The sequence below is a fragment of the Miniopterus schreibersii genome (assembly GCF_964146895.1).
Source record: "Miniopterus schreibersii genome assembly, chromosome: 20".
NCBI lineage: Eukaryota > Metazoa > Chordata > Mammalia > Chiroptera > Miniopteridae > Miniopterus > Miniopterus schreibersii.
Genome location: NC_138122.1, coordinates 26,534,872 through 26,552,823, shown reverse-complemented (window position 1 = coordinate 26,552,823; position 17,952 = coordinate 26,534,872). Strand labels below are relative to the sequence as shown.

General features: G+C 60.1%; 1 protein-coding gene across 26 annotated transcripts in view; it reads left to right on the top strand.

Annotated features, from left to right (window-relative positions):
• Positions 1-17,952, top strand: part of NCOR2 (nuclear receptor corepressor 2) — a 143,977-nt gene that overhangs the window by 102,362 nt on the left and 23,663 nt on the right. For 22 of the 26 annotated variants that reach the window (XM_081122406.1, XM_081122411.1, XM_081122404.1 and 19 more), the window contains 5 exons: positions 5,759-5,906; positions 8,042-8,092; positions 8,782-9,376; positions 14,432-14,552; positions 15,449-15,620. In XM_081122406.1, coding sequence (XP_080978532.1) covers positions 5,759-5,906; positions 8,042-8,092; positions 8,782-9,376; positions 14,432-14,552; positions 15,449-15,620 — 1,087 coding nt within the window. The remainder of the gene's footprint in view (positions 1-5,758; positions 5,907-8,041; positions 8,093-8,781; positions 9,377-14,431; positions 14,553-15,448; positions 15,621-17,952) is intronic. The other 4 variants (XM_081122405.1, XM_081122407.1, XM_081122408.1 and 1 more) reach the window with 1 other exon arrangement.

Below are 17,952 nucleotides of genomic sequence, written 5' to 3'. Positions count from 1 at the left end.
ATCAGAGAGGGTGCTGAGCCCCAAGCAGCAGGAGGGGCAGAGGGGTGGGGTGTCGGCCAGCCTCTGCATACCCCAACTCAGAATTGTGGGGGGGGGTGCCCCTGAGCATCACCCCAGGCACACAATGATGTCTTCCTGTGCCCTCCCGAGCTCTTCCTCCCTGCCTCCCCGCTCCCCTCCCCCAGTCCCTGCTCCTCCTGGCCCATGTCCGCGGCGTGGCCTGCACAGCCCAGGCTATTGGGTTACTGGCATCTCCTCCCTCCTCTCCCAGCCGCTGGCCCCAGGCCTCACTTTCCAGGTTTCCTCAGGGCACAGCCCCCCCGTATCCCCAGGATCCCCTGAACTCGAGAGCATAGTTGAGGGGACCAGAGACCCTAACAAGGCGGATAGTGAGCTGGGGCTCAGGGCAGGGGGGGTGGACAAGTCCTGGCTTGATGACTGGGCACCTGTGTGACTCTGGGCAGCGGCCTCGCCCCGCTGAGCCTCAGTTCCCTCCTCTATAAAGTGGGGAAGTAGAGGCCCTTATCCTGAGAACTCAGGGCAAGTGCCTGCCTGGGGCGGGGGCACTCAGTGAGGGTTGGCTCCCTTCTGATTACCACTGTAACCCATCCCTGATTATTGCTCCTGTGAATAGCAGTCATATTAGTGTCATCGTCGCCATCATTTTATTTCAAAGCCACCGGCCCCCTTTTCCTCTCCTGGGCCTTGGAGTCACTCTCTTGAAGGCTGCTCAGCCAGAGCAGGGACCCTGGGCCCAAGAGACCCGCGTTCAAATCCAGATGCTGCCACTTACTAGCGATGTGCCTGAGGACTGGTGGCTTGACCGCTGTGCCTCGGTTTCCCCACCTCTGAAACGGGGATAGTAATAGAACTGTGGTGGGAGTGGTTTGAGTATAGGCCTGGCCGGTCTCCAGGGCTCTGTGATGGAGAACCCCCACCGGTGGTGGTGTGGTGGCCCTTTGACATCAGGTGCCTGGTGGCTGGGAGTCACAGGTCCCTCTTTTGTCAGTGGCTGTGGAGTCTGTCGGCTCCTGGACTGACTGACTGACTGGTTGGTTGGCTGGTTAATGGATTGATTCATTCATTTGCTCAGAGCGTCCACCTTGCAGAGTGTTGGAGGGCGGGGCTCTGGGCCAGTGTTCACACCTGGCTTCGCCCTCGCTGGCTGGTGCCTGAGGGTATCTGGCCTCCCTGCTCGGTTTCCTCTGTGAAACGGGTCTCCTAGGACCCTCTGGCAGGCTGCTGTGAGGAGCAGATGAGTTCCTGGTCTAAAGGGCTGTGCCTGGGCCTCAGCTGGTGCTCTGTGTGGACACGATCCTGATTGTGCATTCAGCAAGCCTTTACTGGGCGCCCTCTGTGTGCCCAGGAAGCAGTGACAGGTGCCCAAGGGTCGATGTGTAGGCGAGGCTTTTATCTGCACTGGGAGCTGGTCATGTCTTCCACAGACAGTGGGAGCCATGGAAGGTTTGTGAGCCAAGGGGCAGCCCAGCCCAGGCTGAGGGGCAGGCATGAACAGGAGAGGACCCAGAGGCCAGCACGGGCCCCTTCCCAGCCCCTGAGATTGCCTCCATTGTCCTCATTCCCCGGGTGTAGGTAATGAGGCCCGGAGCAGGTGGGTGCCTGGTGAGACCACAGAGGGACTATGAACCTGGCCTGTAGGAGCCCTTGGCTTCCCTTGTGGGCCTGACTCTGTGTCCCTGTGTCACACAGAACTGCGCAGAGGGTCGTCCTGCCATGGACCCCGGGTGGGGGGCTGTCCGGCTACAGTCAGGCTGATGTACAGATGGACCTTGCTGGTGGCTTAATGGACCTTGATGGAAGAGAGTGATTTGGAGCATGGGGCTGGCCCTTGCTCAGCTGCCCTTGAAGGGCAGACTCCCATTGAGGGCCACAGAGAAAACTGAGCAGACGCAAGGACCTGTCATAGGAAGTTGGGCTTAGCCTGGGTCCCTCTGTCCTGACCGCTGTTGCTCCCGGGCAGGGGTGAGTTCCTCTGCTACTGGAGTATGCAAATGGGCCTTATGCGATGTTGATGATGATGATGCTGGTGCTGCTGAACCCAGTGACCTCTGCCTCCTGCCCCTCCCCCCCACTCTCCCGTCCCCAGGAGGAAGATGGGTCCTTGTGAGTCCTGAAGCAGTCGCCTCTGTCAGGCTGCTGGCCAGACCCTGTCTGGAGCTCAGGAAGACATGTCACCCTGGGCCAGCCCAGGAAGGAGCGGGGAAGCGGAGGGTCAGCGGGTGGGTGTCCCCTTCTGCCTTGCAGCAGGCCTGGCCTGAGCGTGGCCGCTGGCGACGTCAGCAGGAAGCAGGATTGGGCGGGCAGGCAGAGCTGTCCAGGGTTATGTAACACTTGGCATCGCTGTCCTCTCTGGGGCTCCCCCCCTCTGGCCGAAGGTTACCCTTCTCTCCCATCTGTGAATCCAGGCCCTGGGGCTCAGCTTCCGCGTTTCTCCATCTCTGTTTGCCTCCGCCCAGGCCCGGCCTGGCCTTGTTTCCCTCTGTCATCTCTTTCATCTGAGGCCTCGCAGGCCTACGGAGAGAGAGAGATGATCTGGGCAAGGAAATAGTGCTTGAACGTGACCTGCTTTCGAATCTAAGCTCCTCCACTCAGGAGCTGTGCGGTCCCAGGCAAGTGTCTTAGCCTCTCAGAGCCAACGCAGTTAGAGCCGGGCCCTGTGCCAGGGGTGCTGGGAGGACAGCTGAGAGCAGGCCTAGAGGAGCTGGTTCTAGTTTGAGAAACAAATTAACACAAAAATAATTCCACATTGTGGCCTGAAGATGGTAAGATGAGGGACATAGTAGAATGTGATTGATGGGTGGCAAGGATTCACTGATTTTGACAGGGTAATCAGGGAAGGCCTCTTGGAAGAGGTGAGAAAGTGAGTCACTCAGGTAACTGGGAGAAGGGTGTCCAGGCAGAGGGACAGCTAGTGCAGAGGCCCTGTGGCTGGGATGCTGTGCCCACTTCTGCAGGAACAGGGCAGCGAGTTTGTGGTTGAGTGACCGAGGAGGTGAAGGGTGGACAAGCAAGTTGGAGAGGCGGGTGAGGTCCAGATCTAAATTACATAGGGCTGTATGAACAGGTAGGACCCGGGGTTTTATTTCAAGGGCTGTGGGGGATCCCCTAGAGGGTTGGAAGCAGGAAACAGCATGCTGACTGGCTGTGTGTCCAATGAATTAATATCTGGAAAATGCTTGGGATATATTAGCTGCTTAGGAAAATCACCTGTAACTATTATTACTGATACCCAGCACCTACTCTGTGCATACCTCCCGATTCCAAGGTGCAGGGCTGTGCAGAAGGATTTGATATAATTCCTGGGACACTCAGTACATCCCAGCCTCTCAGACCCAAACAGTGTTGACACTATACTGACCCCACTTGGCCTGAGTGACCTGGGGGACCCTCCCAGAGAGACCCTTCGTCCCCAGGAAGACACACGTCCTGGCCAGGCCCACAGGAACCCTTGTTCCCTGGGAGGCTCAGAGCTTCCTGAGTCCCACCCTCTGCCCAGGCAGCCAGTCACTGCCTGCCCCAGCCCTGGGCACTGGAGAGAGTCCCTGCCTGCTAAAAATAGGAAGAAGAGGGAACCCTTAGCCTCACCCACAGAAGCCACTGCCACACAACTTTCTGGCACCTCCATGGGCTCCAGCCGGGGGCCCCCAGGGGGAAGCTTGGGGTTTGGGGCAGCTGTGGGAGTGGGTGAGTGGTGGGGCTGGGTGTTCCCAAACGGGTGATGGACATTGGGCAGGGTGGGGCTGTGGTCCTCTGGCCCAGTGCTGGTGACGGAAACCGTGACTAACGGGCAAATGGATATTTCCCTTTTCCTCCCAGTGTTCCCAGCGGCTGTGCCCCGAGGACCCCCATTTGCTCTGGGAGGAGGCAGGACAGGAAGTGATACTGCCCTGGGGCTGGGCCTTGGGGACCCCAAGGCCTGTTCCCAGCCAGGCCATGGTGAAGGGCCAGGGTGGCACCTGCAGGCGACCTGTGTCTGCCCTGAGAGCGGCTGTGCCAGCCGTGTGGCGATGTGGGCGGCTTTCCCCTGGGGCCTGGCTGGGGAATTGGTGGAGGGAGGAGGTGTGTTAGTTTCTCGATTCTTGTACCAACCAACCAGCCAGGTCGCTTGAAACAGCAGAAATTCATTCTCTCACAATTCGGGAGCCAGGAGTCTGAACCCAGGTGTCAGCAGGGCTTGGCTCCCTCTGCCGGCTCCGGGGAGGGTCCCACCTTGTCCCTCCAGCTCCGACTGCCTAGCTGTTCCCTGGCTCGGAGATGCAGCACTCCCCTGTGTGCCGCTGGGTCCAAATTCCCCTCTTATAAGGACACCAGTCATTGGATTCAGGGCCCTCCCTAATTTAGGCTGACCTCATCTTAACTAATTACATCTGCTGAGAGCTGATTTCCAAATAAGGTCACGTTATGAGGTTTGGGTGGACGTGGATTCTGGGGGACAGTCTCTGGCCCTGGATGAGGGGCTTTGCTGAAAGCTGTGGGCACATCCTGTAGTGCCCAAGGGTCCGTCTCCTTCCTTGGAGACTCCCAAGAGCTCAGGATGAACCCCTACCCCTGTCACATGGGCTGTGTTGGGTGCCCTCTGAGGGTCCAGTTCACTCCCCCAGGAGTCCCTGGTCACCTCGAGACCCCCAGCACACTCTGGCCCCACACATACCCCAACTCTCTACTGTGGGTTTAAGCCCAAGAAACTGCCAATTTTCAGTTGCTCTGTAAGTCGATCAACAAACACCTCTGAGCATCTGCCTGTCTCAGCCTGGTCAGGTGAAGAGATGCCCAAGATGTCTTTTCTGCCCTCCTGGAGTGCCCAGCCCAGTGCAGTGCAAAGAGGGAGCTGCCAATGAGGAGTGACATTTGTACCCAAGCTGCAGGCTGGGCTCCTGGCCCCTGTCTGAGGAGCCAGGCTTCTGGGGACCAGGGCATGGTGCAGGGGGAAGTGAAAGACTCCGCAGTGAAGGCCTACTTTTTGTCCCACCCCTGGACCTTTGCACTTGCAGCCTCTCTACCTGGACTGCCCCCCTCCAGAGCTTTGCCTGGCCAGCTCCCTCTCGGCACCACCTCGGAGAAGCCATCCTGGATCCTCTGTCTAGAGTAGCCCCACCCTTTCTCACCCTGCCCCATCTGACCTCTGAAGCCCTGTGTGCACCCGAGTCTTCTTTTTAAGATGTGTTTGCTGGCCTTCCTGACGAGAAGGGACGTCGTCTTCCCTGGGTCATGTGTCAGCCCTGGCGCAGCAGCTGTGCACAGTGGGTGCCCTGTAAAGACTGGTGGAGTGAAGTGATGAGCTTCCCAAGTTAGCCTGTCTCCCGGGGATCCGTGGGGGGCAGATGGGACGGGCAAGGAAAAGCTCGTTTCATTTAATTTGCTCCACGGACTGATGGAACCCAGCAGGGTGTCCCTTGGGGGCATGGTCACGGCCCTGGCTAGAGCCACCGGAAGGGCTGTAGCGATCATAGGGCCTCTTTGGGGAGAGGCTGCCCTTCCTCGCCTGTTTGGAAGGGTGTCGGGGAAGCCGACAGGGGAGGCTGCACCCCTGAGGGTCTGGGACACGGTGGAAGAAGAAGGCCCTGAGTAAAAAGAACCACTAGCAAGTTTGGCCACTGCCGTGGGGAGCAAGGGGGAAGGGCCCCCTCAACCCTGTGGCTGGGGGCACTGTCCCTCGCGGCTGTGGCGAGGCCTCAGGCCCGGTCCCCAGGCTGATGGCCCAGCCCGAGCCCTGACCTGAGCTCCTCCTGTGCCGCAGGAGAAGGAGAGGAACGCGCGGAGGAAGAAGAAGAAAACCCCGGCCGCGGCCAGTGAGGAGGCCGCCTTCCCGCCCGCTGCGGAGGACGAGGAGATGGAGGCGTCAGGCGCGAGCGGGAACGAGGAGGAGATGGCGGAGGAGGCGGAAGGTGAGGCGGGCCCTGGGGACTGGCCTTGGGCACGTCGGCGTCCTTCTGAAGGCGCCTTGACTGCCCTGAGGAGAGCGGGATGGTGATGGTGATGATGGTGGTGGTGATGGTGGTGGTGATGGTGGTGATGGTGATGGTGGTGGTGGTGATGGTGGTGGTGGTGATGGTGGTGGTGATGGTGATGGTGGTGGTGGTGGTGGTGGTGGTGGTGGTGATGGTGGTGGTGGTGGTGGTGGTGGTGGTGATGGTGGTGGTGGTGGTGGTGGTGGTGATGGTGATGGTGGTGGTGATGGTGGTGGTGGTGGTGGTGGTGGTGATGGTGGTGGTGGTGATGGTGGTGGTGGTGATGGTGATGGTGGTGATGGTGATGATGGTGATGGTGGTGGTGGTGGTGGTGATGGTGGTGGTGGTGGTGGTGGTGGTGGTGGTGGTGGTGATGATGGTGATGGTGGTGGTGGTGGTGATGGTGGTGATGGTGATGGTGGTGGTGGTGATGGTGATGGTGGTGGTGGTGGTGGTGGTGGTGGTGGTGGTGATGGTGGTGATGGTGGTGGTGGTGGTGATGGTGGTGGTGGTGATGGTGGTGGTGGTGGTGGTGGTGGTGGTGGTGGTGATGGTGGTGATGGTGGTGATGGTGGTGGCAACAACAATAATGATAATTGGTTACTCTGCTCCTGCTGGGCACTTGTCCATTCAACCCTCCTGACCCCCGTGAACAGCCCAGGACAGCTCTAATGATATCTGTTGTCCTGACATCTCATCTGCTGTCACATTTTAGAAAAAATGTATATATATTTTTGAAAATAGATTTTTGATCAGAACTGTTTACAAATGGACCAGTATAAGGAGAGCCAAGCTATTGGTCAATAAATATTTTGAAAGTTGAATAATTATAGTGCCTCCCACGTGTCCCAATCACACAACTGTTTTCTGGGTGGGGAACTGAGGCTCGGGCAGTTAAATGTCCTGGCCCAGCCTGCAGTTGCATTGAAGCACCTGTCTTAGGTGAATTCTCCCGTCAGGTGAGTGCTGCTCAAGAGACAGTGAGAGTTAATCATCTCAGTTATACCGACGGACCTGCCCAGGTCTCAGGATTTTGACCACACGAGATCGGTCCCCTTTTTAACACTCGGCTCCACTGTATGACAAGTGTTTGTAGATCCAGGAATTGCCCCAGGCTGCCTGACACAGGCCTTATGCTCCTGATCACTAATTAGTCTGCCTTTGCCCCCACTTGGCATGGAGCCCCTGAAGACCCCAACCCCTATACGCCCACCGCCAAGGCATGGAGCCCCTGAAGGCCCCAACCCCTATATGCCCACCGCCAAGGCATGGAGCCCCTGAAGGCCCCAAGCCCTGCTTAGCTGAACGTCTTTGCCTCTCCTTCCGTTGTCTCCCTGCCCGGAGCTGTCCCTGCTGGGCCCTCAGGCTCCTGGTGATTAGAACCTTCCCTCCGCCTGCCCCTGTCTGGGGGTTTCTTTCTCTGGCTCCCCTCTGCCTGTCCCTGCATTTACACTCCCGATCTCCCACCATGTGGCAGAGGAAGTTGTGCGTCCCCTCTTGGCTCTGTAAGCCAGGCCTGCTAACAAATGCAGGCTTTCCCAGCCCGAGAGGACTCACTAGCCCACATCCTACGTCCCTGTTGAGAGCGGACAACGGGACCATTTCATGGTCTCAGGTTGGGGATGGGTCTGGAGTCTGAGTCTGGCCTCGCCAGCGCTGGGTCTCTCTAGCCGAGTTGGCAGACACCTGGCGAGCATCCGAATCCTATGGAGCCCTGCAGGTCCAGGTTGGTTCCTGGGTTTGTACCAGGAAGAGGGAAGCCTTAGGGAGCAGAAGCCTGAACCCCCTGCAGATACCCCAGCCTCTGTGTGTGGGCAGGATGCAGGCTCTGTGGGAACGTTAGAGGAAACCAGGCCGACCTGTGCAGGAAGAGGGCTCAGCATTAGTGAGCCCTGGAGGGAGGAGGTGCATCGGCTCAAGGACCGGAGCGCTCAGGACAGGGCAGGTGAGCGGCCAGTGGAGCCGCTGTAAGTCCTGCCGCTACCCGCTGGCCCTCGGCCCTGCCTCCCTGACCACACCGTCCCCCCCGCTCACGCCGCCCGGCTCCTAACCCGTCTCTCGCTTCCTTCCAGCCTCACACGCCTCTGGGAACGAGGTGCCCAGAGGGGAAAGCAGTGGCCCAGGTATGAGTGTGGCCGTCTGGCCGGGGGGGGCACACTGAAGTCCCCGTCCTCTGCGAGGAGCCCCACTCCCGTCTGCACGCTTCGGCCTGTGGGCACCTCTGTCTGTGCTCCCGCCACCTGCGCCCACCCTCCCGGGGCAGCAGCCGTTCCCCCTGCTGTTCCCGCCTCACTCCCGCAGATCAGGGCCCTCGGCTCAGCTGTTTGCTGATGTTCACTGGTGTTTCCGTCCATGACTCTTACCTGGTTTGATTTCCCAACAAGTGTGGGGATTTTTAAATGTACCCACTTTACAGAAAATGGGGGAACTTGAGACCCAGAGAAGTGGCAGGGGTGATTTTGTTCTTTTTAAGGCTCAAGAGCCAGGTCTGGAGCCGAGGTCCACACAGTCCCTCGGTTCTCACTCGCTGTGCTCCTGCCGAGTATCAGTCCCAGTGGGAGACGGTGGGGGTGCAGTCGCTGCGGCTCCCCCTTCCTCTGAGTTCATTGCTCCCAGTTTTGGTGCCGTTTTGTGACAATGATGACACAGCGGCAAATAGCCACTAGGCCAGTTACTAGGAGCCTCTGGCTGTTTGGTGTCAGGAGATGGGGCCACTAACCCAGAGCCGGGGGGCGCAGCTGGGGGAGTGGGGAGAGCAGCGCCCACCTCCCCCGCGGCCCCGCAGCTCACGCTCTGCCCTCTGCGCCCGCAGCGGCCGCGAACAACAGCTCGGACACCGAGAGCGTCCCCTCTCCCCGCGCCGAGGCCTCCAGGGACACCGGGCAGAGCGCGCCCCGGACCCCGCCCGCCCCGGGCGCCGAGCCGCCCCCCGAGCCGCCCGCCCCGCCGCCCGAGGACGCCCCGGCCCCCGCCCAGCCTGCCCCGGCCCCCGAAGCCACTGGGCCACCCACGCCCCCACCGGCGCCCCCGGTGCCCGCAGCGCCCCCCGGGGCCCCCCAGGAGGAGAAGGAAGAAGACGTGGGGACCCCGGGGGCTGGAGGGGGGGCGCAGCAGCCGCCTGGGGCCCAGGAGCCCGCCGCCGAGGCGCGCAAGGAGGAGCCGGCCGAGGCGCTGCCCGCGGAGCCTGCGGGGGCCGAGTGCAAGGAGGAGGCCCCAGGGGAGGCGCCCGCGGAGGCCGCAGTGGAGCCCACCCCCGAGGGCGCGGGCACGGGGGACGCCAAGGAGGGTGCAGGCCCTGGGGGCAAGGCCCCGACCGCCAAGGGCTCAGGCGCCCCCCAGGACAGCGACTCCAGCGCCACCTGCAGCGCCGACGAGGTGGATGAGCCGGAGGGAGGCGACAAGAACAGGTGAGTGGACCTGCCAGGCGGCCGCTTCTGTGCTTTCATCCTGCAGATCCTCGAAGAGCACCAGCTGGGCACCGGGGAGCATGTGGCCGATTCTCTGGCCGCCCTCCGGGAGCAGCGGTCTGGTCGGGGAGGCAGGCGCTGAGTGGAGTCCAGATGCAAGGGTTCCATGGGGGGGCAGGGGGGACCTCCCCCAGGAGGTGGCACGTGTCAAGAGCTGAGTCTTGGGGACATGTTCCTACCTTTCTTCCCTCTGCTTTGCTCCTGGCACAGGGTGCTTGTCTCCCCCAATCCCGGGAATGCTAGATTTTAACCACTTTTGGCACAGATGCTTAGGGACCCCGAGGCGCCAGCTGGGAGGGGCAGGAGCTCGTCTGCCTGAGTTGGGGCCCACGGCACGCAGCCGAAGGCAATGGCATGGGCGCCGCTCGCTCAACTCTGGGCCGCGTGAGGAATTGTTTTCTAGTGAGGCGGGCGGGCCGTTTTTATTTTGACTGAAAACAGTGTGGTCTGTTCTCTCTCCTTGCGTCTGTTGGAAAAGTTCTGGGCAGAACGGGAGGGAGGAAAATCTGACTTTCAAATCTGATGCAGTCACTCGGAGCCGCTTCCTCTGCCCTGTGATTCACCTCCGGACAAGTTCTAGAACATTCCATGGGAAAATCAGATTCGGTCAGCGCTCTCTGGGTCTCCTGCATACGTTCCACAGAGTAGTTGAGCCACATCAGCCTCCGCTTCCCATGTCCTAGGGTCCTCAGTGGCCACCATTGGCCCCATCTATGTGGGAAACAGCTGGTCTGGGGGTGGCCCTTTGATGACCAAAGGCCTGGCCGGCAGGCTCCTGAGGGTGCAGAGTTCCCAAGACTCTTGCCCAACAGGTGCAGCTCTGAAAACAGTGCTCACGGCGGCTCAGTCTGAGGGGAGGTCCCTCGGCCATGGTCTGGCCCATCACTCGCTCTGTACCTGGGCAAAGGTGTCAGGGACAGTCATGGAAACGTTTCTGCTTTAGAATGAGTGCTGAGCTCTGGGGCAGTCACACTCATGAGCAGCCTCCTGGAGTCTGTTTTGGGTCCACGTGGCTGTCCAAGGCTGAAAAGCTGGGAGGGTTGGCCTGAGTCCTGCCAGCCCCCCGGGACCCCTCGGGCCAGGCCTGAAGCCCCATAGCTACCTTTCCGCCCCTCCCCGCTCCTCTAGCAGCCGCACCCAGGGACACGTCCTTCCCTCCCGAGCTGGGTCTGGCTTTTGTCCACTCTTCCTGCCGGAATGTCCAGCATTCGATCCCCTGGGAGCAACAACCCTGGGCGGAGAGTCAGGACACCTGGTTTGTCACGCCCTGTGTGACCCAGGCCAGTCCCCCGCCCTCAGGGTGAGTGAGGCTGGACTCAGGCCAACCTGGTGACCTTTTCCTGGCTGGCCACCCGCCACCCAGCCTGGCCGAGAGCTGCGTCAGAGCGGGTCCTGGCAGTCAGGGCCTCCCGGAAGGGCCAGTGGGATGGGTGGGCTCCTGGATGACCTGGGGCCTAGCTGCCTGCCCCCCACCTTCCTTCCCACCTGGCAGCCCCGCAGTGAACTGGGCATCCCTGGACAGACCCAAGACGATGCTGGTCCTGGCTCTTGCCCGGGCCATGTCCTGCCTCTGCTCTCTGTCACTGCCAGGCAGCTGCACTGGGCAGTTTTCCTGGCCCATGACCAGAGATAGTGACTGTGATTACAATGGCTCGAGCTTGCTCGCCCTCCCCTGTCCAGTTCCCGGGGAAGGTGCCCGGTTACTTTTCGGGAGGGGAGGGCCCTCTGAAACCCCTTCCCTGGGACTCAGCTTTCCCATCTGTAAGGTGGGTGTTGGTGTCCCCCCTTGTGAGGATGATGGAGTTACTAGTCGTAAAATACCAGCTTGGTGCTGGGCTCAATAAAAAACTTGCTGCTCTCCTTTGGAACTGTTTTGGGAACCCCCCGAAAGGTGGCTCCAAGAGGGGCCAAGAGTACAGCTTCTTCCACTGAGCCCCTCCCTGGAATTTTGAAAGAATCATAACAGCAATTTCTCTTCAGTTTCTTTATTCCATAAGTGATAAATTGCGCACCAGTGTGCACCAGGCACGAGTCTAGGTTCGAGGGGTGCTGGGAATAGGACAGAGGAGGCCCTGCGTCCAGGGAGCTTACATTCTAGTGACAGCCACTTGTCTGAGCCTGTAACAGTAAAGGAATAAAGTGGATGTTCGTGAGATAAGTGGACGGTGGAAGGATTGGGGAGGTCGAGGGCAGGGGAGTGGGCAGACATTCTGGCATCGGGAGCCCTCATAAACTGTGCCCATGCCTCTGTCCCCACTGGGCCCGTTTCCCATCTGCCCCCTGCCTGGGTGTGGAGCCTGGGAAATCCAAGGCAGGACCCAGGCCTGGATGGGAGGCCCTAGCTCATTGACAGTCCACGGGACACAGGCATTTTGCTTCCTGTGTGTTGTGAAAACTTTATATCTCTACAGGATTACATTTACAGAGATACAGAATTTCCTGTTTTAACTAAAATTTTATAAAGCAAATAATGTAACATTGTTACTTTATTGTTCTTAGGTATAGTACAGTTACTGTAACAACCCCTTGATTTCCTGGCCAGCGTAAACTAAGTATCTTCTTTGTTTTTGTTTTGGTAACAGCTATTGGGTTATAGCCCACATACCATATAATTCAGGCATTAAGGTGTACAGTTCACTGGGTTTTAGTGTATTTACAGTTGTGCAACTATCACCACTATTAATTCCAGAACATTTTCATTAACCCTCACTTCCCCCCCCCCAGAAAAAAACAAAAACCCATTAGCAGTCACTCCTCAGCCCCCAGCCTCTGCAACCACAAATCTACTTTTAGTTTCTATGAATTTGCCTATTTGGGACGTTTCTTATAAATGGAATCACACAGTACGTGGCCTTGTGTGTCTGGCTTCTCTCACTCGGCACCATGTTTTTGAAGTTCACCCATGTGGAGTGTGTCGGTGCTTCTTTCCCTTTTCGTGGCTGAGTAATATTCCACTCTGCGGACAGACCGCATTCTGGTTCTTCGTACGTCCATTTTTGGATGTTTGGGTTGTTTGCCCCTTCGGTGATGGTGGCTGGTGCTGATGCTGTGCCCTTTCGTGAGCCAGTGTCTGTGTGGACGTGGGTTCTCTGTTCTCTTGGGCACACACCCCATGGTGGAATTGCCTGGTCAGAGGGTAACTCCGTGACTTGCCTCTTGAGGAACTGCCAAGCTGTTTTCTAAAGTGGCTGCAGTGTGTTTTTTTTTAACCTTAAATTTACAAATGCCAGTTGTTTTAAGTGGACGCTAATAAGTAAATGTGAGAGGAGGGGCAGCTGGGTTTGGGGGCAGTTGCCCGAGGTGGGGGTTGCCCGGGCAGGTGAGACGGGCGCAGGCCCATGCCCAGGGGAGCCTGCAAGGCCAGCAGCTGCAGGAGAGGCCTCAGGGGGTCCTGGGAGTGCGAGCGGGATCGGAGGGGTCAGGTGAGGTGAGGACCGGAGGCAGGTGCGCCCGGAGGGGGTGGGGGAGGAACGCGGAGGCCGTGGAGCATGGCAAAGTCAGATGACCTTCCCCTGCGCCAGCCCCACCTGCACGCCGTGGGCAGCGTGTCTGTCTCCACCCAGCCAAGCCTGTGGCAGATGCTGGTGGAGGCTGATGCCCTCAGGACCTGCCTGTCACAGGCCGTGGTGCCCCCGCCGAAGAGGGAACCTAGGCTGAGTGTCACGTGTCTGCTCCGCTCCATCTGCTCCTTGTCGGGCATCAGGCACTGGCAGCTGGGCACTGAGTGGCGTGAGCGTGTCCCTGTTTCCCTGGTCAGACCTCGAAGTCAGTGGCTGTGACCGACATTCCGCATGTGGCCTCAGTGTGGCCACCGCGCACAGTAAGGGCTGTGCCAACAGGACCCTCCGTCTTTGGGGAGCTGGCCTTTGTTTTGCCATCAGGCCGAATCCCAGCCCATGGCTGACGTCCTCAAGTGCTGTTTGTCACCCAGCTGGCTCAGGGAACTTGCAGGCAGACACTGGGTTCGGGGTCTCCCCCGTGCACCTCACGATCAATGCCGGTCCAGTTGAGTGCCCCACAAGTGCAGGATGCCCGGAGGAGTCAAGAGCTAGGCCGGAACCTGGCAACCCCGTTGGGCAGATGAGGGAGCCAGATGGGGACCGTGACCCGGCACTGCGCCCAGTGTTTGGTGTCCTGGAAATCTCTGAAAGTCTCCTGAAGGAGGTGGCTCCCATGAACAGTGAGGAGCCACCCACAGGGCTGGCTGTGCCCGGGGGCCCAAACACCACAACCCTATCCTGGAGTGACCCAGGGCCTGCACCTGTTTTGGCCCCACGTGTGCCCAGTGCAGGTGCAGTGGGCAGCTCTGAGTGTAAGCAGCAGATGGGGGCGACCTCGCTGGGAGACGAGGCGCCCGCGGGCTGCGCTCGGCACCACGGCCACACTCGGGATGCTGGTGGACAGTGTCCACACACCAGGTTCCCCACCAAAGCCTGTGGCTTTAGCTTCTCAATAACTGGTGTGTGAGCGAGATCCAGTTAGTGGGACATCCTGGGTAAGCTGGTGGTCTCCCCGACTCCTGTCTCCAATGAGCAGGGTCCCCCCTTCTCCCTGCCCAAGGCCCTGCCCTGGTGCCTGAGCCCCTATTTGGTGGTGAGCCGCCTGCCTGAATCTCCCTCCCTCCCTCCCTGAGCCATCCTCCGGTTGATTCTGTGGCTTCGGCAGCTTCTGAAGAGCCCCGAGTGGCGTGGGCTCTGAGGCTGGGCCTCCCTGGGGCTTCCCTGGCCTCAGGCTGCCTTGGGCCAATGTCGGATCCCAACCCAGGCCTCTGGGCTGGTGTTGGAGGAGCTCGGGCCCTTCTGGGACCCGTGTGGACCAGAAGACGGGGGGCAGAGCGGAGCCCCCTCCCTACTCCCACACCTCGAGACCTGGCTGGTCTGGGCGGATGGCCTGGTGACCGGAGATTGGATGTGTGTCCTCCCTCCCCGTGGTCCAGGGCTTGAGCCAGGAGCGGCCAGCTGTGAGCCACGGGCCTGACGCTCGTCTCCCCCGCAGGCTGCTGTCACCACGTCCCAGCCTCCTTACCCCGACTGGTGACACCAGGGCCAACGCCTCGCCCCAGAAGCCGCTGGACCTGAAGCAGTTGAAGCAGCGAGCGGCTGCCATCCCCCCGATCGTGAGTTCCGGGCTCCCCCATTCTGCGCCCCATGAGGTAGCCACCCTGCCCACCCGACCTCCCGTCTGTTCAGGAAAACAGTGGACCCTGGAGCTCAGGCCAGGGCTGCTCAGCTCGGGCGCTGGCGGGCGGCACCTGCAGATCGGCCCCGCCCCGCCCGCTTCCTGGAGAAATCCCCTGGAGATGAGGCGGGAACAGCTCAGGGTGGGGCTCCCGGAACCAGGGAGCAGGGCCTGCAGGTTTCCTCCTTGCTGTCCCCCCAGCCCAGCTCCCTCAGAGGCCCCCCGCCCCCACCTCACCTGCTGAGGGTGTCCCAGTGCCAGGCACTGGGCTGTGGGAAGGCAGGAAGTCACCCACCCATCCCAGCTGTCACAGTGCCTCCGAGAGAAGGGGGGCCCTACCAGTTGTAAACGTGAGGTCCCTTAAGGAAGGCTGCCCCCCTGGAAGATTGTCCATGCCACGAAGGAGCCTCTTCCCCATGGTGGCCCGGCCTCTGCCCAGCTGCCCCTCTCCAGAGGTGGCCTGGTTTCCCATACGCAGCGGGGGCTGTAGGCCAAAGACTGAGCTGACAAGTGCTTTTCCACTGAGGGGCACAGGGCGTGCTGACTGCACTGCCTGCTCCTGGAGGCTGGGCACCATCTCGTTTGTCAGTCCCCATCTCTCTGCCACCCAGAGAGACCTAGCGCCGGGCTGGGTAGGAAAGTTTACCACCAGGCAGCTGGCTTCATGCGGAGACCTGCCCTCCTGACCCTTGAGCTCTGTGCCCTGGGCACGTCGCTGCCTCCCCCTGGCCTCAGGTCCGGGCTAGTCACACACAGGGGCCCAGGAGGCTTTCCCTGTTCTCTGTGCCCTGCAGACAGCCCTCGAAGACGCTCACTTCTCTTTGCTTCCCTCAGCAGGTCACCAAAGTCCATGAGCCCGCCCGGGAGGACACAGCTCCCCCTAAGCCAGCACCTCCGGCCCCACCTCCACCACAGCACCTGCAGCCAGAGAGCAGCACCCCCCAGCAGTCCGGCAACAGCCCTCGAGGCAAAAGCAGGAGCCCTGTGCCTCCTGCTGAGAAGGAGGGTAAGTGTGCCGGTGGCTGAGGGAGCAAGGGGCCGATGGGCAGGGATAAGGGAGGGGGCACTTGTGTGCCTAGAGCAGCTTTGCAAACTCCAAGCCTGTAGCAGCAGATCAGACCAAGTGAATGAGTGAAACAGCGGGAATGAGGCAGTAGGGAATGGTGGGGACTGCAGCAGTTGGAGACTTCATGTTCTTTCCAAAGGCACCTGTTGGCCTCAGCCAGAGCCACCATGTGGCAACGTGGACCTGAGGTTTTTCTTTCAGAGACCAGACACCTTTCTTTTCACGTGACATCTTCTAGTTTCTCAACATGGGCAACCTTTTTAAATTTTAAGTGCCTTATGCATGCACAGAAACATGCCTGTGCCCCAGCCCTGGTTTTGTGCGGTTCAGTCCTCTCACGAGCTCCTAGAAACACAGAGGAGGCTCTGTGCCCAACTGGCAGCAGCCTGGGCAGGAAGCTCTGCCCCGCCCAGCTCTAGTCCCAACCTTCTTCCAGGCCGAGGTCACTGGGTTCGCCGGGGAGTTGTGGGGTGATTCTCCGAGCAGCTGTGTTACAGCAACTGGCTGGGGTTGCTTCATTGTCACCATAGGAAGCTCAGGGTCAGCAGACAGGCAGGGTGTGCAGGGCATGGGGCTTCGGTGGTGAGCAGGGTAAATCCCTGCTCTGGGAAGCTGCTGTTTTTATAAGTGGGCAGGACATTACGCCAGGGTCTGTGGAAGGAAGCAATGTGACTTTAGAGTAGTCCACACAGTGAGATAAGCAAAAACGGGGAGTGATGAGGGGCCCAGGGACGAGGTCTCTGCAAAGAGGAGGAGTTGGTCATGGGAAAAGGTCAGGGAAGGGCGTTGCAAACAGAAAATAGCCCGATCAGAGGCCCTGGGGTGGAGACAGGCCCGGTGTGTTTGAGGAACTGCAGGATGCTGTGCAGGGGCTCCGGTTCCTGGAACAGCCCCCGTGGGAGACGGTGCTCCCAGCATCAGCCACCTGTGCATTTCTCTCGAGGTCGGGGTACGCTCGTGGTCTTGGGCACACGCGTGAACTTGGCACCCAGCACTGCCTCTCTGGTCGCCTGGCTTCTGAGCGCAGCAGCTCAGCCAGGCCAGTCCCTCGGGCTTCCCTGGGCCCTGCTGCAGGAACAGGTTGTCTCTCCAGGCCCTGGGCCACCTGCCGGGCCTGGCCCGGCCCCAGGCTCCACTTCCAACACTGGAGGCCCCCCTTCCCCACATCAGCACAAAGCAGCTGAGGCACACGCAGGGCTGGATAACTGGAGCAGCGAGGTCCAGGGTGTTCACAGGATTTCCTGGCACCCTGAGGTGGGGGCGGTGCCTGCACCGCGCTCGGGGGTGCTTCCCTGTGGCATGCTAGGGGCACTCGGTCTCTCCTTGGAGAGAAATGACACAGCACGCGCGCCTTCATCCCACCTGTGGTGCCCACAGCAGGCATCATCACGAGTCAGTGCCAGTACTCTCGAGTCGGGGCCTTCAGAGCCTCTCTTTTGTCTGGAGGTGGCCTGAGAGGTGACTGCTACCTGCCACCCTGTCCTAGGCCTGTCGTCTCCGCATCATGTCCCGTCCCCACTTCTTGGCCATTTATCTCCCTGGGATGGGGCCTCAAGCTTGACACCAATTCTCTGGGGAGAGGTTCTGAGCTCAGGACAGATTTCAGCAGGACACTGTGACAGCAGCCCCAAGCCCCCTGGCCCTTGGCTGTGTCTCCGTGGTGTCCCCAGGCCTGAGAATTGGGGCCGGTCATTGCCCCTCTTCCTGTGGGCAGAGTGCGCAGTGAAGGCGTCACATTCTGCAGCTGGCTCACGGAGGCAAAGCCCCCTCTGCCATGCGCCTGCTGTAGGCCTTCGACCAGATGACGTCCCCTCTCAGCCTCAGTTTCCCCTCTGTGCACTGGAGAGTGTGGCAGTCAGCTCCTTGCGGGTGTTGCGAGGGTAACGAGTCAGCGCACAGTAAGCCCCGGACGAGTGCCGCCTGAGGGGTCTCGGGGCCGCGTCGTCCTCTGCTGTCCTGTGTTTCGCAGCTGCATGGAGGTCAGGGGGTCAGATCCTGGCTTAGCTAAATAACTTGTTAGTAACCTCAGATAAGCCCACAGTTATGACTGTGCTCCCCCTCCCCCCACGCAACCTGGTGACAGTCCCTTCCTCACAAGCTCACGCTGGGGAAACCGCATGGCCACCAGCAGGCAGGGCTGCTCCCCAGCCCCCCCACATACGCATCCATGCAGCCATCTGACCACCCTCCTGATGTGTAGAGGTCAGCAGGCTTTTTCTGGAAAGGGCCAGATAGTAAATATTTTAGGCCAGACTCTGTGTGTCGCAACCGC